Source organism: Cotesia glomerata, linkage group LG2, assembly GCF_020080835.1.
Source record: "Cotesia glomerata isolate CgM1 linkage group LG2, MPM_Cglom_v2.3, whole genome shotgun sequence".
Taxonomy (NCBI): Eukaryota; Metazoa; Arthropoda; class Insecta; order Hymenoptera; family Braconidae; genus Cotesia; species Cotesia glomerata.
Window position 1 is genome coordinate 4,474,409 of NC_058159.1, and position 19,454 is coordinate 4,493,862.

Sequence of the window (19,454 nt, forward strand, 5' to 3'; positions counted from 1 at the left end):
TGGAAGAAGATAAAAAAAAAAAAGTTATCTTCACGAAAGAAAACGAGAACGAAAGCTGCGAGATGGCGAAACGGAGGAGGAACGACGAAATGGAGTAGTAAGACATGGAATGTAACGTAATGTAATATATATACACAACATAGTAAGAGAGAAAAGGGAATCGGAAGGTAGTATGTAGTATGTAGTGTGTAGTACGGTATTATGTAGTCTCTTGTACGAGCGTCGATGCATTAAATATGAATGCAATGTTCCGTATACATAGACGTGGATCTACTCTTGCACGTGAGGGAGGTGTCGGTGGATTAAGGTGTCGGGTAGTAGCTATCAGTATACTTATAGATATAGATATAGATGTAGACGTATAGTAGCTCTGTGGTGAACCCGACCCTTTGGGGTTAAAGTCAATCAAAAGAAACGCCCGACGTCCACACAACTAAACATCCTTTCCCTAGACACAAGCACAGAGGTCGACTGGTTAGGTATGAGGATGCTAGTAGACACGTGGTTGTACATGCTGGAGAGATACCCTACCCGTGTCTTGTGTCTCTGGTTATATTATGGTAGCTTCGTGTCATATCCCCTTCAATTGGCATCCCCGTACTCTCCGAGTGTAGAGCTCTGGTAGAACCAACCACCAACCACCTCACATCTTCTTCTGCTCTACGAAACGCTTCTCCAGTTATTTACATTTCTCTTGGGCAGGATTCAACCAGCTACCTTCTATTTCATCGTCTTGGAGATTCTGTGGGGGATAAATATATACGGTGTATTCTTTGAGGCTGGCTGCTTTGAGGATAAATCGATTTGCAGGCTATCAATCCTGATAGACTGGAGATTATTGAGGAGATGATGAAAATTCTTTGGTTTTTGCTGAGATGATGGGGAGGTTTTAGTTTTAAATCTGAAATGCGATTGACCTTTCAGGATGTCCCTGAAATTTTTCGAGCTTAAAAATCGGAAAATTGTTGTACACTGATAGAAGGATATTTTTGTATTTAAAAAGATTTGTTTATATTTAATAAATAGATTTATTAGAGGATAGGTCCTTAAAAATATTTATTAACAGTTAATAAATCATTTATTAGCAGCTAGTTTTTTGTGCTAACCAAATATTTATTACTATTTAATAAACGATTTATTAACATATAAAAAATGATTTACTAACATCTATAAAATGATTTATTAATATTTAATAAATCATTTATTAGTATTTACCCACTGGAATATCAATATTTAAAAATTTCTCAAAAACGTGTTTCAATGTTTTATTTTAATTGTAAAAATTACAGAGAATTAGATATTTAATGAAGTGAATGAAAAATGAAATTAAAGGATACAAATAAAAAAAGAGAAATTACAATTAGAAGTTTACAAGAGAAGTATTAGAGAAGTTTACAATTAATTTTTTATTGCAACCATACATTTAAAATCAAAGTAACTACTGTATAATAATCGATAAGTTGGTACTTATATACGAGTCAAATCAAACTCCTTTGAGATATTACATAATAACTATCTGATGTCACATGAATTTTTAATGGTTTAAAATATTTATCGAAAGTTATAAGTACCAAATTTTCTGGATCGTTTGTTTTTGGTAATATTATTTGATAACTTTTATAGATAGTAATAAAACCGAATACAGGATTATTCTCAGAATCATTACAAACGTGGAAGGCGTACGATGGTTTATATATTTTTGTTAATTTTTATAGATTCAAACGCCAAAAATTTTTAAAATTAATTGATAACTTTTCAAGATTAGTATATTTTACAATTTGACCAAACTTTACAACTGTTAAAATCCTGCTTTGATAAATTTTTCGCATGAATCAAGTTGCAATTTTTTCGCTAGAGTAAATAAAATATTTACAACTACGCGTTAAGTACAGCCATCTACCAACACCGAACACCAACAAAATATTTGTTAACTATTAACAAATCTTATTTGGTGGAGATAAATACTTTTTTCAATACATTAAAGCTTCTTAATAGTTACAAAAATTTTGTTCTCATAAAAAATAGATTTAGTTAATACTAACGAATATTGTTAATAGTAAAAAAATATTTTTTCCACCCAAAAAAATATCTGAAAAAGATTTTAATAAATTGATTTATTAAATACAAACAAACCCTTCTATCAGTGTAGAATATTTTTTTTTTATTTTTGATATTCACGGAAAAAAGAAAACTCGAAAAATTACAGTATAAAATGTAAAATCGGCCCCGTCGTAATCAAAACTATAGAAAAATTACAGTTTGAAATAACATTTTTCTAAATTCAATTTTTTAATTTAATATTCAGAGCTTTCAATGTAAATATTACATTCTACAATGTAATTCTTATAAAATCTGTAATAATTACATTTGAAATTGTAATTTTTCCAGTTTTCATCACGAAGCGCCACGTTGCATTATATAATATAATTTTTCGAGTTTTCTTTTTTCCGTGTTGCGATATCCTTTAAGGGGGAACACCACTGTGGCGATCGAAAAATAGAGGTGATTTTTGGGAATTTTTTTGACAAGGAAAATAAAGGAATTTGGGGATCGAATTTTTTTATTTTATTAATTTTTATTAAAAAATATTTAATTATTACAAAGTTATTAACAATCTTATAGAGCACTAGAAACAATTTTCTCCTCCATGGTCGGTTTGATAACTCAAAAATGGATCATCTGAAAATAAAAACCCAAATTGCTTTTTAATCAGTAAGGATGTAGTTATCGTCGCACGTACGGAATTTTGAAAATTTTAATTTTTAAAAAAATGGCGACTGATTGAAAATTTTCTCACTATTCTTACTGTTTTTTTTTTGTTTTGATCCGGCTAAAAAAATCTTTAAAATAATTTGAATTTGATTTATTACAATTTGAAGTTGATCTAAGAATTTGAAAGTTATTTGAAAAAAACTTTGAAAAATTTTACTTTTGTTTTTATTTCAAAATATTAAATTTTTATAGTGGCAAATTAAAAGTCAGAGTTATTTATAATAAATTACAAATTTTTTTATTGAATGCAAACAAAATAGAATTTTAACATAAATTATTAAAACTTTGTTATTATGGACCTTGCGTAGATTATTTCAAATAAACACAAAAATTAATTGAAGTCTATTTGATTTTTTTTTTGTTTTAAGAAGACAAAAGTTTTAGTATCATGTTTTATTTTGTATTGTCAGGGAGTTTTCTCAGAAAAAAAGTAAGAATAGGAGCTTTTTCTCGTTATTTTATCTTTTGATTTTAATCTCGTTTTTTTTTTTTTTTTTTTTTTTTTTTGCGCGGAAAGGATATAAGGTTTACTTGAAAAGAGCAAAGAATAAGAAAGAGACCGGATAGAGCTCAGTAGACTTAGTAGTGCAAAGTGTCGGAAGTTTTCCAATTACAATGCTTAGCCGTCGAAACACTCGTGATTTTCCATTCTCACTTTGACAACTTGTAAAATAACCGTCTCGAAACTCAAACAAAGATAAGGATTTTACAGAATGGGCTTAGTGTGATCAGCCTTTGTGGGATGGGGTACGAGTCGAGTTGATAATCATTTTGTTTCGTAGCTGAGGATGAGGAGCAGGAGGCTTTTATCATCGGTGCCAATAAGTAATTATTTACTAGACGAGTTAATTAAAGGAGTATCCGACTTTAGACCGAAGAAATTTATCGTCTTTCCACGTACTTTTACTCGTTTACTTGTTCGGGAGAGAATTATACCACACTCGCTCGTAAAAATTGAATTATTTTATGGGGGTTTTATGTCACGTTATTGCCTACCGTAAAAATTAAATGTATTTTAATATACTGGTGTCCAATGTCCAAGTCTTATACATGGAAATTTACAGAGATGCTTATGATGATTTATTGTATATATTATCCGTAAAAATTTGTCTTTAAAATTCATTTTAAAGAATAACGTCTTAAAATTGACTGTCGTTTTTCATAAAAAATTTATTAGAGATTAATATCAGTCTAGTCAATTTTTAACTTCTCACTTTAATAATCAATAATTTTTAAAAAGTAAAAAAATTATTGATTTCACTTCGATTTTAAATCAAACTATTGAATCGCTTTAATACATTTTTAAACTAATAGATTTTTTAGTCCGAAAATTTTCAAAAGTTGTACTTTGTAATTGGAAGAGTTCAAAATTTCACAATACAAAATTTTTACAGTATTTTGTAATTGATCTTAAAAGTTTCCTGAATTAGGGATGTAAATTTCAACGTCAGTATTTAGCTGAACATAACTTATCAAAATTCTAAACTAAATTTTTAATTTTCTAAAATAAGATTGTATATTCACATTGCTAATGAAAACAACAAATTTATATCATCGTATTTTTTGGCAATGTTGGAGTTGAATAAATTGAAAAAAAAAAAAAAAATAACGAAATATTAAAAAGTAAAATCGAGTAAATGAATATAATTTCCATCGAATTTGATATTTATATTGATATTTATATTATTGGATAGTGTTTATCTTAGTACGTAATACTGGTGTATTGATATAAAAAACAGATAAATAAACAAAAAAAAAAAAAGTTTGGCTCGGTACCAGAGTCCAAACTATATAAAATAACTCTTGGCTAGTGTACCGATGAAAATTGTTGAAACAGTATAATGCTTGCTTTTATCATGTAAACAGTTGTGTATTCTCTCGCACGCAGATCAACTATCAAATGCATTTCAAATAGATCTTCGGTCACTCTCTACTCTCGATTTATCCAAAAAAAACTTTTAAACCATCTACATCGACAATTTATTTGCATACGTATCCATCATTTGTCTAAACAATGAATATTATTTCAATACAAAAAGATTATTTGAATTTCTGAAAGCGCACAATACCATGCTTTTATGTATACTAATACGATGAAAACACAAATGTGGTGAAGTCCTGAAGCTTCTGTCCGGCTGAGTGAAAATTGTTCTTGAAACAGGTAAATTTTTAAGGAATATATTGCTTTAAATATGCGCGAAAAAATGATTTCAATCCATAAGTGTTATTATTTCACAATAGTAATAACTATTTAATAATAATTTAACTTAGATTATTATATTGAAACGAGTCAATACTTTAATTAAAAATTTTAATGCTCAAAAATGTACAATAGAATTAAATTATTCATGTAAGAGTAATAAATTGAAAATTAAATGGAATTTAATGTGTATTTTTTTAAATGTTACCGTTTAACGGGCTATAACTTCGAAAATAGTCGTTCTACAGTCTTCGTCCAAAGAAATATTTTTGTAGAGAATTTAATTTCCTACAAAAGCCATGAGAAGGTTTTTTCGAAAAAAAATTTTTTTAATAACGAAAAGTCCACTTGAAACAAAAAAAAAATTTTTCCTGTGTTATTTAAATGGGAAATCGAATTTTTTGATGAGCTAAGCCGCTATTGGACTTAAAACCTTTAGCTCAGCGGCATAATTTTTTATTTTCTATATACTACCAGATTTTCTGGTATAGCAGTAAAAAAAAAATATCGCCTAAAAATGACACACCCTAATATCTATACGTCAAGTAGAATCTCGGACTCGGACTCGGAAATGCATTGAAAGAAGTAAGAGCAAGAATGTAGATCGGATGTATTTCTCGATGAGTGCACTTGGAGCTCGGTGTTGGAGTTGCTGAAGCTCCGGCTGGGATTGCTACTGCACTAAGTTTAAATATAGATTTAGATGTAGGATAGAGCTGGACTGAAGTACTATAGTTTTATGCAGAGGATGTAGGTTGCAGGATGTATGTGGTGAAGCAAATGTGGCTGAGAGCCGTCGACGAAGAAGCCATCATCGTCCCCGCGCTCTGGAAACCGCTGTCGGACTTGCGGCAACGAATGCGGAGCTTCAAGTTTCTCTTCACCCCTTCATCGTCGTCCACTTACTCTAGTCTTCTATGTGCATTCTACTATATGTTATATACATACATATATCTGTATTGTCTAACTATGAATGTGTTTTGTTAGACGTATGTATATAGAAGGTGGATGCTACAGTTACACTGAAACAACTTGCTCTCGTCGTCTAGTCGTTGAATCGATCCATGTGGCTTCCCGAAGTTGTCCCACGAGAACCTGAAAATAACCCAATGACTAAACTTCATTTTATCTTAAAATCTACAACTATTTTCTTAAATACTTCCTCCCATTAACTCATTATCTGCCTACATTTTTTGTTATTATAGAGTGAAACATCTACTCAATAAAAAAAATACCATAAATATTTAATCATTTTTTTTCTAAATGTAGAAAAGTACACTACGAAAAAATTAACGATTCAATAAAAAAATCGAATAAAAGCTATTATAAAATAAAAATAATTGTAATATTTTTTTTTTGTAGTAAAAAAATGGAGCGATCATTCTGGGGGTGATTGTTTTTCAGGAAAATTGTGGGTGTGATACAATTATTATTATTATTATTTTTATTTTATAATAATTTTAATGAAATAATATGAATTTTTCATAACTTTAAATTTTTTTCCGAGTTTATTTTTTCCGATTACCAAAAAAAATCGTGGGCTAAGAAAATCATTTTGAAAAGTTTTATTATTTTTAATTAAGACGAAAAATTCTTTTTATTTAACCAAAAAAATTTTCTCAGTTGAAGAATTTGGCCTAAAAACCTTGTAGGGAATATAGGGAATTTTATAGACAAGACATTTGTTGTATTTAGTCTTATTATTTTTATCAAATTCAAATATTTCAGAACTTGAACAAAGTTATTTTTATTATGAGTTTTTTAGCGCCTTTATATTTTTATCACTTCTTTCGAACAATCGATTATCTTTGTAAATTTAATCAATTCAAGCATTGAGCTAAACTCTCCATTTTCCGATAACCTTCTACTTGCAAAAAAACGGTGACTCAAAAATAATAAATCTGTGCTTGTTATTAAAGAGTAAAACACCTACTAAATGAAAAACATACCAAAAATTTTTAATCATTTTTTTTCTGAATGCAGAAAAGTACACCGGAAAAAATTAACGATTCAATAAAAAAATCGTGGGCTAAGAAAATCATTTTGAAGAGTTTTATTATTTTTAATTAAGACGAAAAATTCTTTTTATTTAACTAAGAAAATTTTCTCAGTTGAAGAATTTGGCCTAAAAACCTTGTAGGAAATCTTATAGACAAGACATTTGTTGTATTTAGTCTTATTATTTTTTCTATTCAAATTCAAATATTTCAGAACTTGAACAAAGTTATTTTTATTATATGAGTTTTTTTAGCGCCTTTATATTTTTATCACTTCTTTCGAACAATCGATTATCTTTGTGAATTTAATCAATTCAAGCATTGAGCTAAACTCTCCATTTTCCGATAACCTTCTACTTGCAAAAAAACGGTGACTCAAAAATAATAAATCTGTGCTTGTTATTAAAGAGTAAAACACCTACTAAATGAAAAACATACCAAAAATTTTTAATCATTTTTTTTCTGAATGCAGAAAAGTACACCGGAAAAAATTAACGATTCAATAAAAAAATCGTGGGCTAAGAAAATCATTTTGAAGAGTTTTATTATTTTTAATTAAGACGAAAAATTCTTTTTATTTAACTAAGAAAATTTTCTCAGTTGAAGAATTTGGCCTAAAAACCTTGTAGGAAATCTTATAGACAAGACATTTGTTGTATTTAGTCTTATTATTTTTTCTATTCAAATTCAAATATTTCAGAACTTGAACAAAGTTATTTTTATTATATGAGTTTTTTTAGCGCCTTTATATTTTTATCACTTCTTTCGAACAATCGATTATCTTTGTGAATTTAATCAATTCAAGCATTGAGCTAAACTCTCCATTTTCTGATAACCTTCTACTCGCAAAAAAGCGGTGACTCAAAAATAATGAATCGGCGCTTTGTGGATATTATTTCACATGTGACGTCCCGCGGGTGTTTACTTAACGCGCGAATGAATGAAAGATTAAAATTGTGTATAGTAGTATCTTTGAATCTTCTGGCGCCTAAACATTAATGTTATACACTCTCGTCTCGTACTCACCCACTCACAATTAGAGTTACAGTTACAGTCACAGTACAGTGAAAAGTTAAAACTGAAATGTTATGTATGGAACAAAGCTAATGTGTAATGTGTACACAGTAGTAAAGTTTCGTAAAGTTGGCAAGACCGCTGGCACTACTTACTCCCTACACTTTACTAACTGAATCGATGTAGTAAAAGCGATAATAGATATCGTAACAGATTATTCTGCTTGGCAACCCTTTACATTACATTTTTTGACTTTATTTTATTACGGATTATCCAAAAGTCCGGGTAAGACTTTATTTTTTTCACTTTACACTATTTACCATCTCTATTATTTTTGGTTGCTACGTAATCGGGTGCCTCGATCTATTTTTAGGCTTTTAGTCTGAAAAATCTTTTAAATTGAATTTCAATTTTTCTTAAAAGTTTTATTCGATCTTTCAATATTTATTAATTTATTTTTTGTCTTTCTTTTAACAAAAAAATTTCAAAGATTTTTTTTATACTAGAAAATTTTTGAACAGTAAAAATTCAATATCTAGTTTTATTCTTTCGTCTAAAAGAAAAAAAAACACTGATGCAATAATAAAAGAATTTAATTAGCATTTGTATGAAAATTTCTTTTTTCTTCATTTTGTAATTCACAAAAATTGTACAAAAAATAATTTTCAAATTTCCAATTCTGTAATAAGGAATAAAAAATTATTAATTTTAATATTTAAATTAAAGATTGAATTTTTAGTTGTCAATTAAAAATTTTTTGATATGAAATTTGCATCTACTACACAGAAAGAAAAATTTCTTTACTGGAGAACAAAATTCTTGGCTCAAAAATATTTTCGGGTGCCTAAAGGAAGGCCGAAGTTGTGTTGGCCGAAGTAAAAATTTTTCTTGAAATTCTATTCTTGATGAAAGTCATTTTTTCTTAATTCAAATTATCATAAATACTTGATACAATAAATTTGTATATTTGATCAAGATTTTTAGATACTTTTAGGAAGCAGTGCCACCTATTTCAGCTGAGAAAAAAATTTTCTCACCTTGAGAAAATTTTCTCTTGAATATTTGATACCCATTTTATATTATTTTAGCGTGCAATTATGCATATTGAATGAAAAAAAAATGATTCAATATTATTTGATTTTCCCATTTTACATGTTAATCAATAAAAGTATTAATGAAAATTTACTTCTATCTTTATATTTAATTTTTTGGAGCAAGAGAGAAATTTTCTCAAGACAAGAAAATTTACTTCTATTAAGAACTAAATTTTTTGGAGCAAGAGGCTGAATTTTCTCAAATCAACAAAATTTTCTTGACTTAAATAAATTTTCTTGGATCAAGATACGTATTTCTTAAAACAAGAGAATTACTTTTTTTGGAATAAGTGAAATTTGTTGTGTCAAAAAAAAAATTTTTTTTCGCTCAAGAAAATAATTAAGAAGAAAAATATTTTCTTGGCTCAAGTGAACCTTTTTTTCTGTGTACTTCAATCAAAACTCACTGATCTTAAGACCAAAAAAATAATTGTTCCATTAAAAAAAAAGCTCTTACTCCTTTATTTTACCCTGAATTTCATTACACCCGAATTATCATAATTTCCTTCGGCCAACTAAATTCAAATTTACTAATTCCGCAGTAGAAATAAATTGATGAGCCAGCTTCGGTAATTACCTAAATTTTTCTGAATACAAATTAGCCTACAAGCGAACGGATTTAATTTAATTTTATCTACTGAATTAACATGGAAAACACAAGTATTTGCACAAAATAATTAAATGAAAAAAAGAAGTAAACAAATATAAGTAGTATTTTTAATAACACGGAGAGCTAAAAGCTTACGGAGCTAGAAGCTTCTTTGTATAGAGGAAGAATAAATAGCAACGCGACGTGATTAAAAATAAGTAAATGCAGTCCTTAGTATTGTAGGATTCGAATCAGCTGAATAAGGAAGCAGTAGATGATGACGAGAACAAGGACGAGGAGAATGAGGATATAAATGGGGAAGGGTAGGAGTGAGGATGAGGGTAAAGTGTATTGCGGAGGTGAAGCAAAGGGTTTGTCGAGAAGTAAAGGCACATACTACTGTCCCAATTCCATTATCGCCACGAATAGCATTACCATAATAACGATGAGCGGCGCACACGGAAACTACTCGAGTACTAGGCTCAACTCGTTACTCCTTACTGTACATACTAGACACTCGACACACTCAACTTTAGTAAAGCACACGTATGCAGCATGCAACCTAAGCTAAACGAGGCCCGAGGCCGGTACGGGGTGAAATTCCCATGTGGATATAAGTGACACACATTTCTATCTCGAGTATATTCACCAATGCCTCGTGGATCGTATCTCCTATCGTCAGATAACCGTTTCACGCGTTTCAATCTCGTACTTGCCATTACTATTATTACTACAATTACTCTTAACTTATTGTCGCTAAATCCCCCAAATTATATTTATTATTACACATTTTATCTTAAATTTTTTGCTTTTAATTAATTACAATTTACATATTTATTGATAAACAATTGTGTTATTAGTTTTTGGATTATACTTTCTCAAAAATTAGGTAAGTTGATAGTGAAAATTATTTGTCATTTCGAATAAAATCGACTTGGATAAAATATTTCTTAAAAATTTCATTCTTGATATTTTACAGTAATAAAAAAATTTTAATTCGCTTGTATCAAGTTTAGAAAGATATTTTGTTATAGATAATTTTAATTTTATTTTTGTTAACTAAATAAATAAGTAAATATAGAAAATCACGTTTTTTTTTTTTTTAATTTCTTTTCTATTTTAAATAAAAAATTTTCAGTTTAACTAAAAATATTAAATCTTTTAAAATAATTTTTTTTGAATCAATAAGAAGTTTCAAATTTCTTGTATAGGGGAAGGACGGGCAAAACGGATATGTTAATTTGAAAATGAAATAACGAATATATATTACAATCATATCCATTCTTAACTTTGGCTAATAATTTTTGGGTAATTGAAGTTTATAATTAAAGTAAAATAAAAAATAATAACAAAGAAATTCTTCTTCGAAATTAAAAAGTCAACATTATCCGTTTTGCCCTACCAGGGCGGGCAAAATGAATACTCAGGTCGCGTAAAACGAATACTGATTGGAAAATACATTTCAATCAAAACAATCGTCGCAAAAATATCAACCGCGTCCTGAATATGAAGAAAAAAAATCAAATCTGCATCGTCCTTAACAACATTAAACTAAGTACTGTATACTTACGATTTAAAATTTTTTTTTTTCCTAAATTTCAATATTTATAAAAAAAATTCCCACAAGTATGCAAAACCAATGCTTTATCGATAACGGTAAGTGTAGTTACATAATAGATTGATAGATTGCTGTCTAAAATGTTTCTATCGACCGACCAGCGATTTAAAACGATTATTCATTTTACCCGCCCTCTCCGTCTTGCCCGTCCGTCCCCTAACAATATTGTGTACTGAGAGAAAAAATTTCTTTTGAAACAAAAAGCATTTTTGTGACAAGAAATTAATTTGTTGCAAATTTTCAATAGTTTTATTTTTTGTTACACTATTGCTTATTTAAAAAAAAATTTTTTTTGCTCTCAGTGTAACTTGTAATCCATAATAAAAAATAATCTTCATAGGAGCATCTACTCCAATTCATTCCGGGATTAATTTAATCCCCCAAGATGAACAATCGTAGGATTTCTACCAATTATTTGGATTAATCCGTCTATTACCGATGCCTTTGAACTAATTATTCCAACTACGTCTAAAGTGCTGATGTACTTGAGTGGTTTTCATTAGGAATTCAATAATCAATATCATAATGCTCCATTGTGGTCATTTCACTGCAATCTAAAAAAAAATAAATTAATAATTAAAATAGACAATACAAGACGGAAAAAGATTTCAAATTTTGACAGGAAAGATTTATTCTACCGGATATATTCGAGTTGATTAAATAATCATAAATATAACTGAAGTATCTTGCAAATTTTTTAACATAAATCAATAGTTTAATATACATTAATAAGTATTTATAATTTAAAGACTAAAAAATTTTAAATAATCATACACAAAAAATTATGTGTAATTTATGGATATTTTAAAAGTTGTTATCTGAAGTGAACAGGTGCCGGTTGTCAACAGTAGCCCGCGATCTTACGAATCGATACTCGATATTCATGATGACGGGAAACCCTCAACTCGAAAATATTCAATTCGGTTCGTTGAATTCGAGTAGCCTTTACTTGAGAATTGAGGATAAGGAGAGTGTACTTGTATTCAATTTTGCCAGAGGGTAAATATGATACTTTATACTGCCATAGGTACACAGTACATCATACTCTACTCTTAGGGTGTGTGTACACATTTTATTTAACCTTTTTTTCTCTCCTTATTTTTTTACTATTATTATTATCATCCTTCTGCTGCAGAAGAATATAGACGTCATGTCAGAATATTTTTTCCAAGAAGATTTACCTTTTTCTATCTCGTTTATTTTTTTTAAAAAGAGCTTAGTAGACGTAATAGCATATTATAAATTTTTTACCTTGTTTTACGTCGTGATGGAATTACAACTTTTGTATTTATTATTATTATACATGTACATATGTGATGTCTATTAAATTGAAAATAATAATAATATTATTTTATTGTAAATTGTAAATAGTAACTCACCCGTTATATCGAAGATGCGGACTGCAGTAGAGTACAGAGTTGTAAAACAGAGAGGCTAATACTCCCTACGGGCGAACTCCGGTCATCTATTTATGACGACGGGCAAAACGCCAAACTTATGTTAATTGAGTCAGATCGACTTTTTTCGATTAAAAAAAAATTTTTTTCATTTAAACAAACTAAACCCTTTTTATATTATTTTGAATGTTTAAACCTGCAGTCTAGCCAGCGAGGGTTTTATAAGGGGAAGGATTACACTGAAAACTAACTTCGCTCCGTGTTATTTAACTTTTTATCGAAGCGCTTCCTATTAAATTGTAAACAGCTGTAAACTGAGTGATTTGGATTACAAAAAGATGACATACAAGTTTAGGTTTATATTTAAATTTTAAGTGAAACATGACCGCTAGGATCAATGGTCGAGTGTTTGACCAGCTGGTTGATAGCTTTTAAATTTTAATGGCTGGTTTTAAATTTTAATTCTTAAAAATTTCAACTTTAAGGAATTCGACTTTTGAGATTTTAAATTGATGATTGAAAAAATTATTCGCGATATCGAAAGCGTTAAAATAAAATAATTTCTCACAATAAAATAAAAAATGATTTTTATAAAATTTTATAATTAATTTAGCAGATATTTAATAATTTTTTTTAACAAATAAATTATGATAAAAAGAATAAGAAAAAAATATTGACATGTAGAAGCATTAAAAAATTATAAATGCAATTTTTTAAAAATAATTTTTCAGAAAAAATTTGTTTATTAAATAAAATTAAAAAATAATCAAGTAACTGCTAACTTTAATGTCATAAAATTTTTTCTTTTTTAAAAAAATTAACAAAAAGTTATAAATTAAAAGTCTTATTTTTATAATCTGACATTTATTATTTCTGATCGAAATTTATCTAAAAAATAACAATTGCTTTTAAAAATTTGATGACAGCAGACATATATTACAGTACAAATTGTAGATAAAAAAAAAGTAAATAGATTATGTATATTTTGGCAAGTTACCCACGGTCTATTATCATCTATCGAGGAGGTCAATTGTTGAATTTAAAAGCTGACTGAATCAATCATTTTAACGAATGCAGTACATTTAACGCTAATGGACTTTACATAATGATAATGATAATAGTATAGCAATAACAGTCGATAGTAATGTATAGTGCCGTTAGAGACCAGTAAATGAAATTTATTGAATTCAATTGCTTAAAATTGATGGGATAGAGATGTTAGCGTCAAATATTATTTATTTTTAATTGATATTAATATTTTTTAAATATTTTTCAGAGTGATTTGGGGTACAGACCGCGGAGCAGTGCCAGTGTAAGCGGAATAACGAGAAATCCAACGAGCTCTAGTGGTAGTTCTAGCAGTTTAGGTGGTTATCGGAGCAGCTACTCAACGAGTCTCGGATCCGCTCGAGCATCTCTAGCTTCTTCAAAAGACAGAACAATTACCCCGTCTTCGGGATACAGAAGTACTGGATTATTGAAACGGACTGAAGATAAATCCTATAAGCTCCCAAGTATGCTTCGTCCAGTTTCATTTTATCTCAGCTTAATCCTTATATATATTTCATACAGATATATAAATTTTTTTTTTTTTATTTTAAATGTTTTTCAATTGACTTTATCTTTTTATTTTGCAGATAAAAGCGAAAAAAGCCTCGGAACAACGCTGCTGGAAAAGTATTCTTATCCTGTAACAAAAACGAGCCCGCGTATATCATCAGTGCTGGAGAAATACGGAGAGCGTGTCGGTGACAAGACCCGAGAATCAGAGACACCGTCAAGGTATGTGAACAGCTCGTATCGCGGATCTGGATCGCGTGAAAACGAGCAAGACAAAAGTGGAGAAAAAATAAAAGGGAATGATAATTCGGGTGCTTCCTCTTTGAGACCCTCCTCTTCAAATGCCTCTCACTATTCTAACACCAATTCAAACCGGGGTAATGCTGCAACTTTGCCGAGAAGTTTCGCCTCAACTTCTACAAGAGAACCCAGTCCCGAAATTACTGGGACAAAGCCGACCTCCTTCAAAGTTCACGCCAGAATTTCCAATTATGGACAGACTGGAACTGCATGTAAGATATTAACTGTAATTTCACTTATTTACACTCCTCAAAGTTTACTCTTTTTTAAATGATAATGACAATAGTAAAAATTGACAATTTTTTAAACTTCAACGTCATTTTGTTAACTTTTAAAAAATTTTTGCAAAAATAAATTAAGTAATTATATAATTAATATATGGGTGATTCTCTGTAAGGTTTTTTGCTGTCCCGGGCATGTTTTTATTAGAAAAATTGTTATTTGATTACTAAAAAAAATTTATTACGAAAGTAAAAAAATATTTCTATTTGGAGCATTGAAAACTAAAATGAAACAAATTTTGGTTTTTTTGGTATAAATTCGTAAACCACCGAAATAACAGTCCCCTGGGCTGTCCCATTCCCAAAATTGAAACTTTAAAATTAAATTTTAAGTTATTCGTCCATAATATATAATTTGGTCTATAATGTTTATAAACTTAATTAATAGTTAACTAACAATCTTCTTCAATAAAAAGTACCAAAAATTAATTTTTTTAATTAAATTCATTAAACCAAAGTTTGTCCCAGGCATTTTAAGAACAGTCCCCTGCAAGAAGTTCAAAGCCAAAAAAAAAATCTAGCGTGTTATTTTACCTTTTGTAAGGTTTATAAGGACCTAACTAGCCTTGAGTTAATAAATATAGGGCGGTTAACGCTTTATCGCCATTTTATTTAGTGTCAAAACACCGTTTGTGCTGGAAATATGTGTCTGGGCCACTTCAAAAATTAGTCCCCTGGCAACTATTTTTATTTATAATTTATTTATAAAATTGGATCCATAAGTCTTAATATTATTCTAATTAATGTAAATATTCATTGAGAACTTGAAAAGTTGAATGCATTGAAATAGTTTGCTTGATTTTTCTCAATTTGATTAAAAAAACAGTCCTCTGTCATGTTCTATGGCAAAAGATACGCAAATATCGAAAAAACAAAAATTAAATTGGCTGTTTATTTATTATCATTAAGCTGATAGTTTTATAGCCCTTGTTAATTTTTTTTTTTAATAAAATCAAAAATAATTTGGTCGGAGAATTTTGTACAGATTTAAGAAGTCCTTACAGAGAATCACCCATATAATAAAGTTTTTTAAAAATATTTTACACATGTTGATTTCTATTTTTTTAAAAATAGTTTATGTCTATAAAAAAAATTTCAATTTCTGGTCACGTTATCATTTTAATTATTTTAATTAAGGAGACTGCTACTTTGCAAATATACTTAATATTTTTTAAATTGCATACATTAATATAATTGTTCTGAAAGTAAGTAGTTAAATAGTAAAAAAAATTACTTTTGAATTTAGTCGTGTGTATTAAAACTATAAAACTTTAATTTAATTATTAGTTAAAAAAAATCACTTTACAATAAAGTAAATGAAAAATAAAATAATATCATCAATAATAAATATTTCTATCTTTTTATCGTTGATAGTAACTTATTACTTATTCTTATTACTAAAATTCTTTTAGAGTAAAATTTTCAACAAAGCTAAAAGATATTATCTTTGAAAAGTATCCAAACTCAATCAATAAAAAACTGTAGATTGTAATATAAAATGAAATCCCTATCAACAAAAAAGTTATCTCAACGTCAAAGCTAGCAGTCTTCTTGACGTAACACAATAACCAACAAAAAAGTATCTACAATAAGTAATTATGAAACTAATATTAATGTTTGATCATTGAAGCTGAAACACCAATAGCTAGCAAGTTTACCAACTCCTCGAGGCAAGGATCTTCCTCAGCGAGTCACAATGGAGAGAGAGCCGAAATACCTATAGGCCAGCCCCATCCTCCCAGCTCGACAACAACAACAGTAACAGCAACAACTACCACTACTACTTCAGCATCAACTCCGCCTGCATCCGCTGACAGACTGTTGTCTTCATTATCCTCTATGAAAACAGTTTCTTCAGTGTTAAATCCCGACGGGGAATACGATAGCAACAAATCCACACCTACACCCACTGAATCGGCAAACATCTCTCCGTCAAACTCACTTGGAAAAAGTGTAATTGAAGCCTCAGATAAAGATAACCATAAGGTTCAAGTTAAAGACAAAGAAGAAGACAATGAAGATAAAGATAAAGACGGGCAGCCGAGAAACAAAGCAAAAACAAATGTACCCTTCAGCACCGAAGATCCTGTCAAGCTAGTAACTATCACCGTCGTCTCGCGTGGAACATCTCCAGGTCCCCCAGGACCTGCCACAGCGTTTATTCGATCGAGAAGAGTCGACATAGCTCGCACCATCCAAAAAGATATCACTCGTGTTATTAAAAACCCAGAAGAATTCAAAGACGCCGGGATTCAGAGCGACCGTATGGATGACACCGCCAGATATTCGCGGTACGCCATCCGGTCCTCACCTTGGTCTGCCTCCTCACCCTCCTCCTCGTACCTCGAAAAATTTTCATCTTCAGGTTCTTTTTCGAGGACTTACGACTCCAGAGTCAGCAATTTCGGGTACAGACCGGCTGTTACAGAACCCTCTTCTTCAGCTATTTCTTCAGCTTCCACTCCGCCTCCACCTTTTTCTTCTACATCGATAACTAGACACAACGAAGCTCATTTTAAAACTGCAAGTGTTAAACCCGAGGACACAAAAGAACCCCCGTGTCCTGCCACGCAAGACTGCAATTTATCACCCGAACTAGAGACCGAAAAGACGTCTCCGGAGAAAGAAGTTAAGCGGGATAATTCTGTTACCTCGGGTTCATCATCTGCTTCGTCATCCCGACGCACGTCGCTATCAAGGCAAGATGTCACACCCAAGTCTCTGTCCAGGAATGGCTCTACGAAGAGCTTTAAGCATCAACAACAACAACAACAACAACGTCAAATAACACCGGGAAGAACTGACTCTTCGGACAGCGCGACTGTCAGTTTGCCAACTGGCAAGTCCAAGTCCACGTCAGCCAGCTCGCTGACGAGTCATAATGCAAAAATAAGAGCTCCCTCTCAGTCTCTCAAAACTTCATCCGAGGTGGTCACCTCGTCATCCGCGACTACACCTTCTAATTCGCGCAGTGGATCCGCTACCGCACGTGGCAAGCCTCCCGTTCCTGGGAAAACTACTAGTGACAGTTCTGGGAGCATGAAGAACTCTGGTTCTAGTTCTACCAAGTATGTCAACAAAGACTTTAGAAAATCCGCGCTCAATATGCCGGATGCAAGTGACTCTAGTTCGAGAAATAAATTAAATCGCAAGAGAACTAAAAGCTCGCGCAGTGGCTCTGTCAGTTCTCAGGAGGACGTTAAGAGTAATAATAGCTTCTCTACTAGTAATAGTAATAATGGAAACGAAACAAGTGGTAAGAGTCATATACCTCGTATAAATGGCTTAAAAAACGGCTCTAGCTCCTGTCTTGTTATTTATAATAAACTAAGAAGCAACTCAGAATCTCCAAGAAGAAAAGCTAGCGTATCTTCGGAGCGAACTAGCTTGCCAAGTGACTCTTGCTCAAGTTCTTCTTCTTCATCCTCCTCTTCTTCTTCGTCATCTTCCGAGAGCAATGATGAAGATCAACCGAAGAGCAATCGAAGAAAACGCAGGAGCAAAAATTCGACGAGTTCAATGGGGAAAAAAATAGGAAGCAAGGCTCTTGCTGTCAGTGCGAGTTCCTCGAGGACCAGTGTCTTAGCGCTGTCTACCGACGAATTGTCTCTAGGAATGGACAAACCAAGAGCTGGCTCCTCGTGTGGAAGTTTCAAGAGTGAGAAATTGAAAACTGACGAGGCTAAGGCTTTTCTTATACGGACTTTGACGCCTGTTGCTAATATTTATAAGGAGGAAGACACCAGGTCCGATAGTTGGGGGAAAAAAGAACCACGGAGAGGATCGATAAGGTCCGTGTCGAATTCTGGAAGCCAGAATTTTAATGCGAATAACGGATTAAGTTTATCTGAGAATAATAATAATGTTAATATTGTTAGTAATGATAGTAATAATAATAATGATAATAATAATAATAGTTGTGGTGGAAGAGAAAATGAGACATTGAAAAGACAATATTCTGGGGAAAAAGCTTGGTGGATGGACGCTAACTCAGACAATGTACCTGAGGGGATAGAGCGTGTTAGTGTCTGTCAAGATGAAATAAGTCAAGAGACAACTGTCAGCACTAATTTGCCTGATGATGGTGAGTTATTTAATTAAATTTATAGCTGTTTAAGAGGATGATTTAGTATTTATACTTTATTTAGCAGATGACTAAAATATTTAATTTTGTTATTAATATTAAAATCTAAATGTGTAGAAAAATGTTTTCATGCTAATTTTTTATTAATTTTTTTAAGGTATGAAAATTAATGTTATTTATTGAAACTATCAGGTTATTTTATACACATATTTATGTTTTTCCATATTTTACGATAATATAACTTAAAAAGTATTGGAGATATCAGCTGAAACACATCGTAAGCTGTCTTCTAATTTAGCAGTTGGTGTGGACTATGGAAGCTACAATTTTTGTCTGAAATTAATGGCACAGAAAAATTACTTTTTTTTATACAATTACGCTGAATATGAACCTCCATCATAAGCGATATTTTTTTTTAAACTATCTTTTTTTAATAAACAATGTATGAAAAAATGGTAAAAAATCACGATTTAATTTCAAAGCCTTCTAAAAAATGAAAATTTTTACTTTTTTTTTGGAATTGAGGTTCATATAGAAGATACATTTAC

General features: G+C 30.5%; 1 protein-coding gene across 4 annotated transcripts in view; it reads left to right on the top strand.

The window, feature by feature from the left end:
- The window catches only part of LOC123259947 (FH1/FH2 domain-containing protein 3), a 162,849-nt gene that overhangs the window by 4,994 nt on the left and 138,401 nt on the right, over positions 1-19,454 (top strand). For all 4 annotated transcript variants that reach the window (XM_044720785.1, XM_044720784.1, XR_006508350.1 and 1 more), the window contains exons 2-4: positions 13,958-14,195; positions 14,319-14,753; positions 16,453-18,906. In XM_044720785.1, the coding sequence (XP_044576720.1) occupies positions 13,958-14,195; positions 14,319-14,753; positions 16,453-18,906 (3,127 nt within the window). The remainder of the gene's footprint in view (positions 1-13,957; positions 14,196-14,318; positions 14,754-16,452; positions 18,907-19,454) is intronic.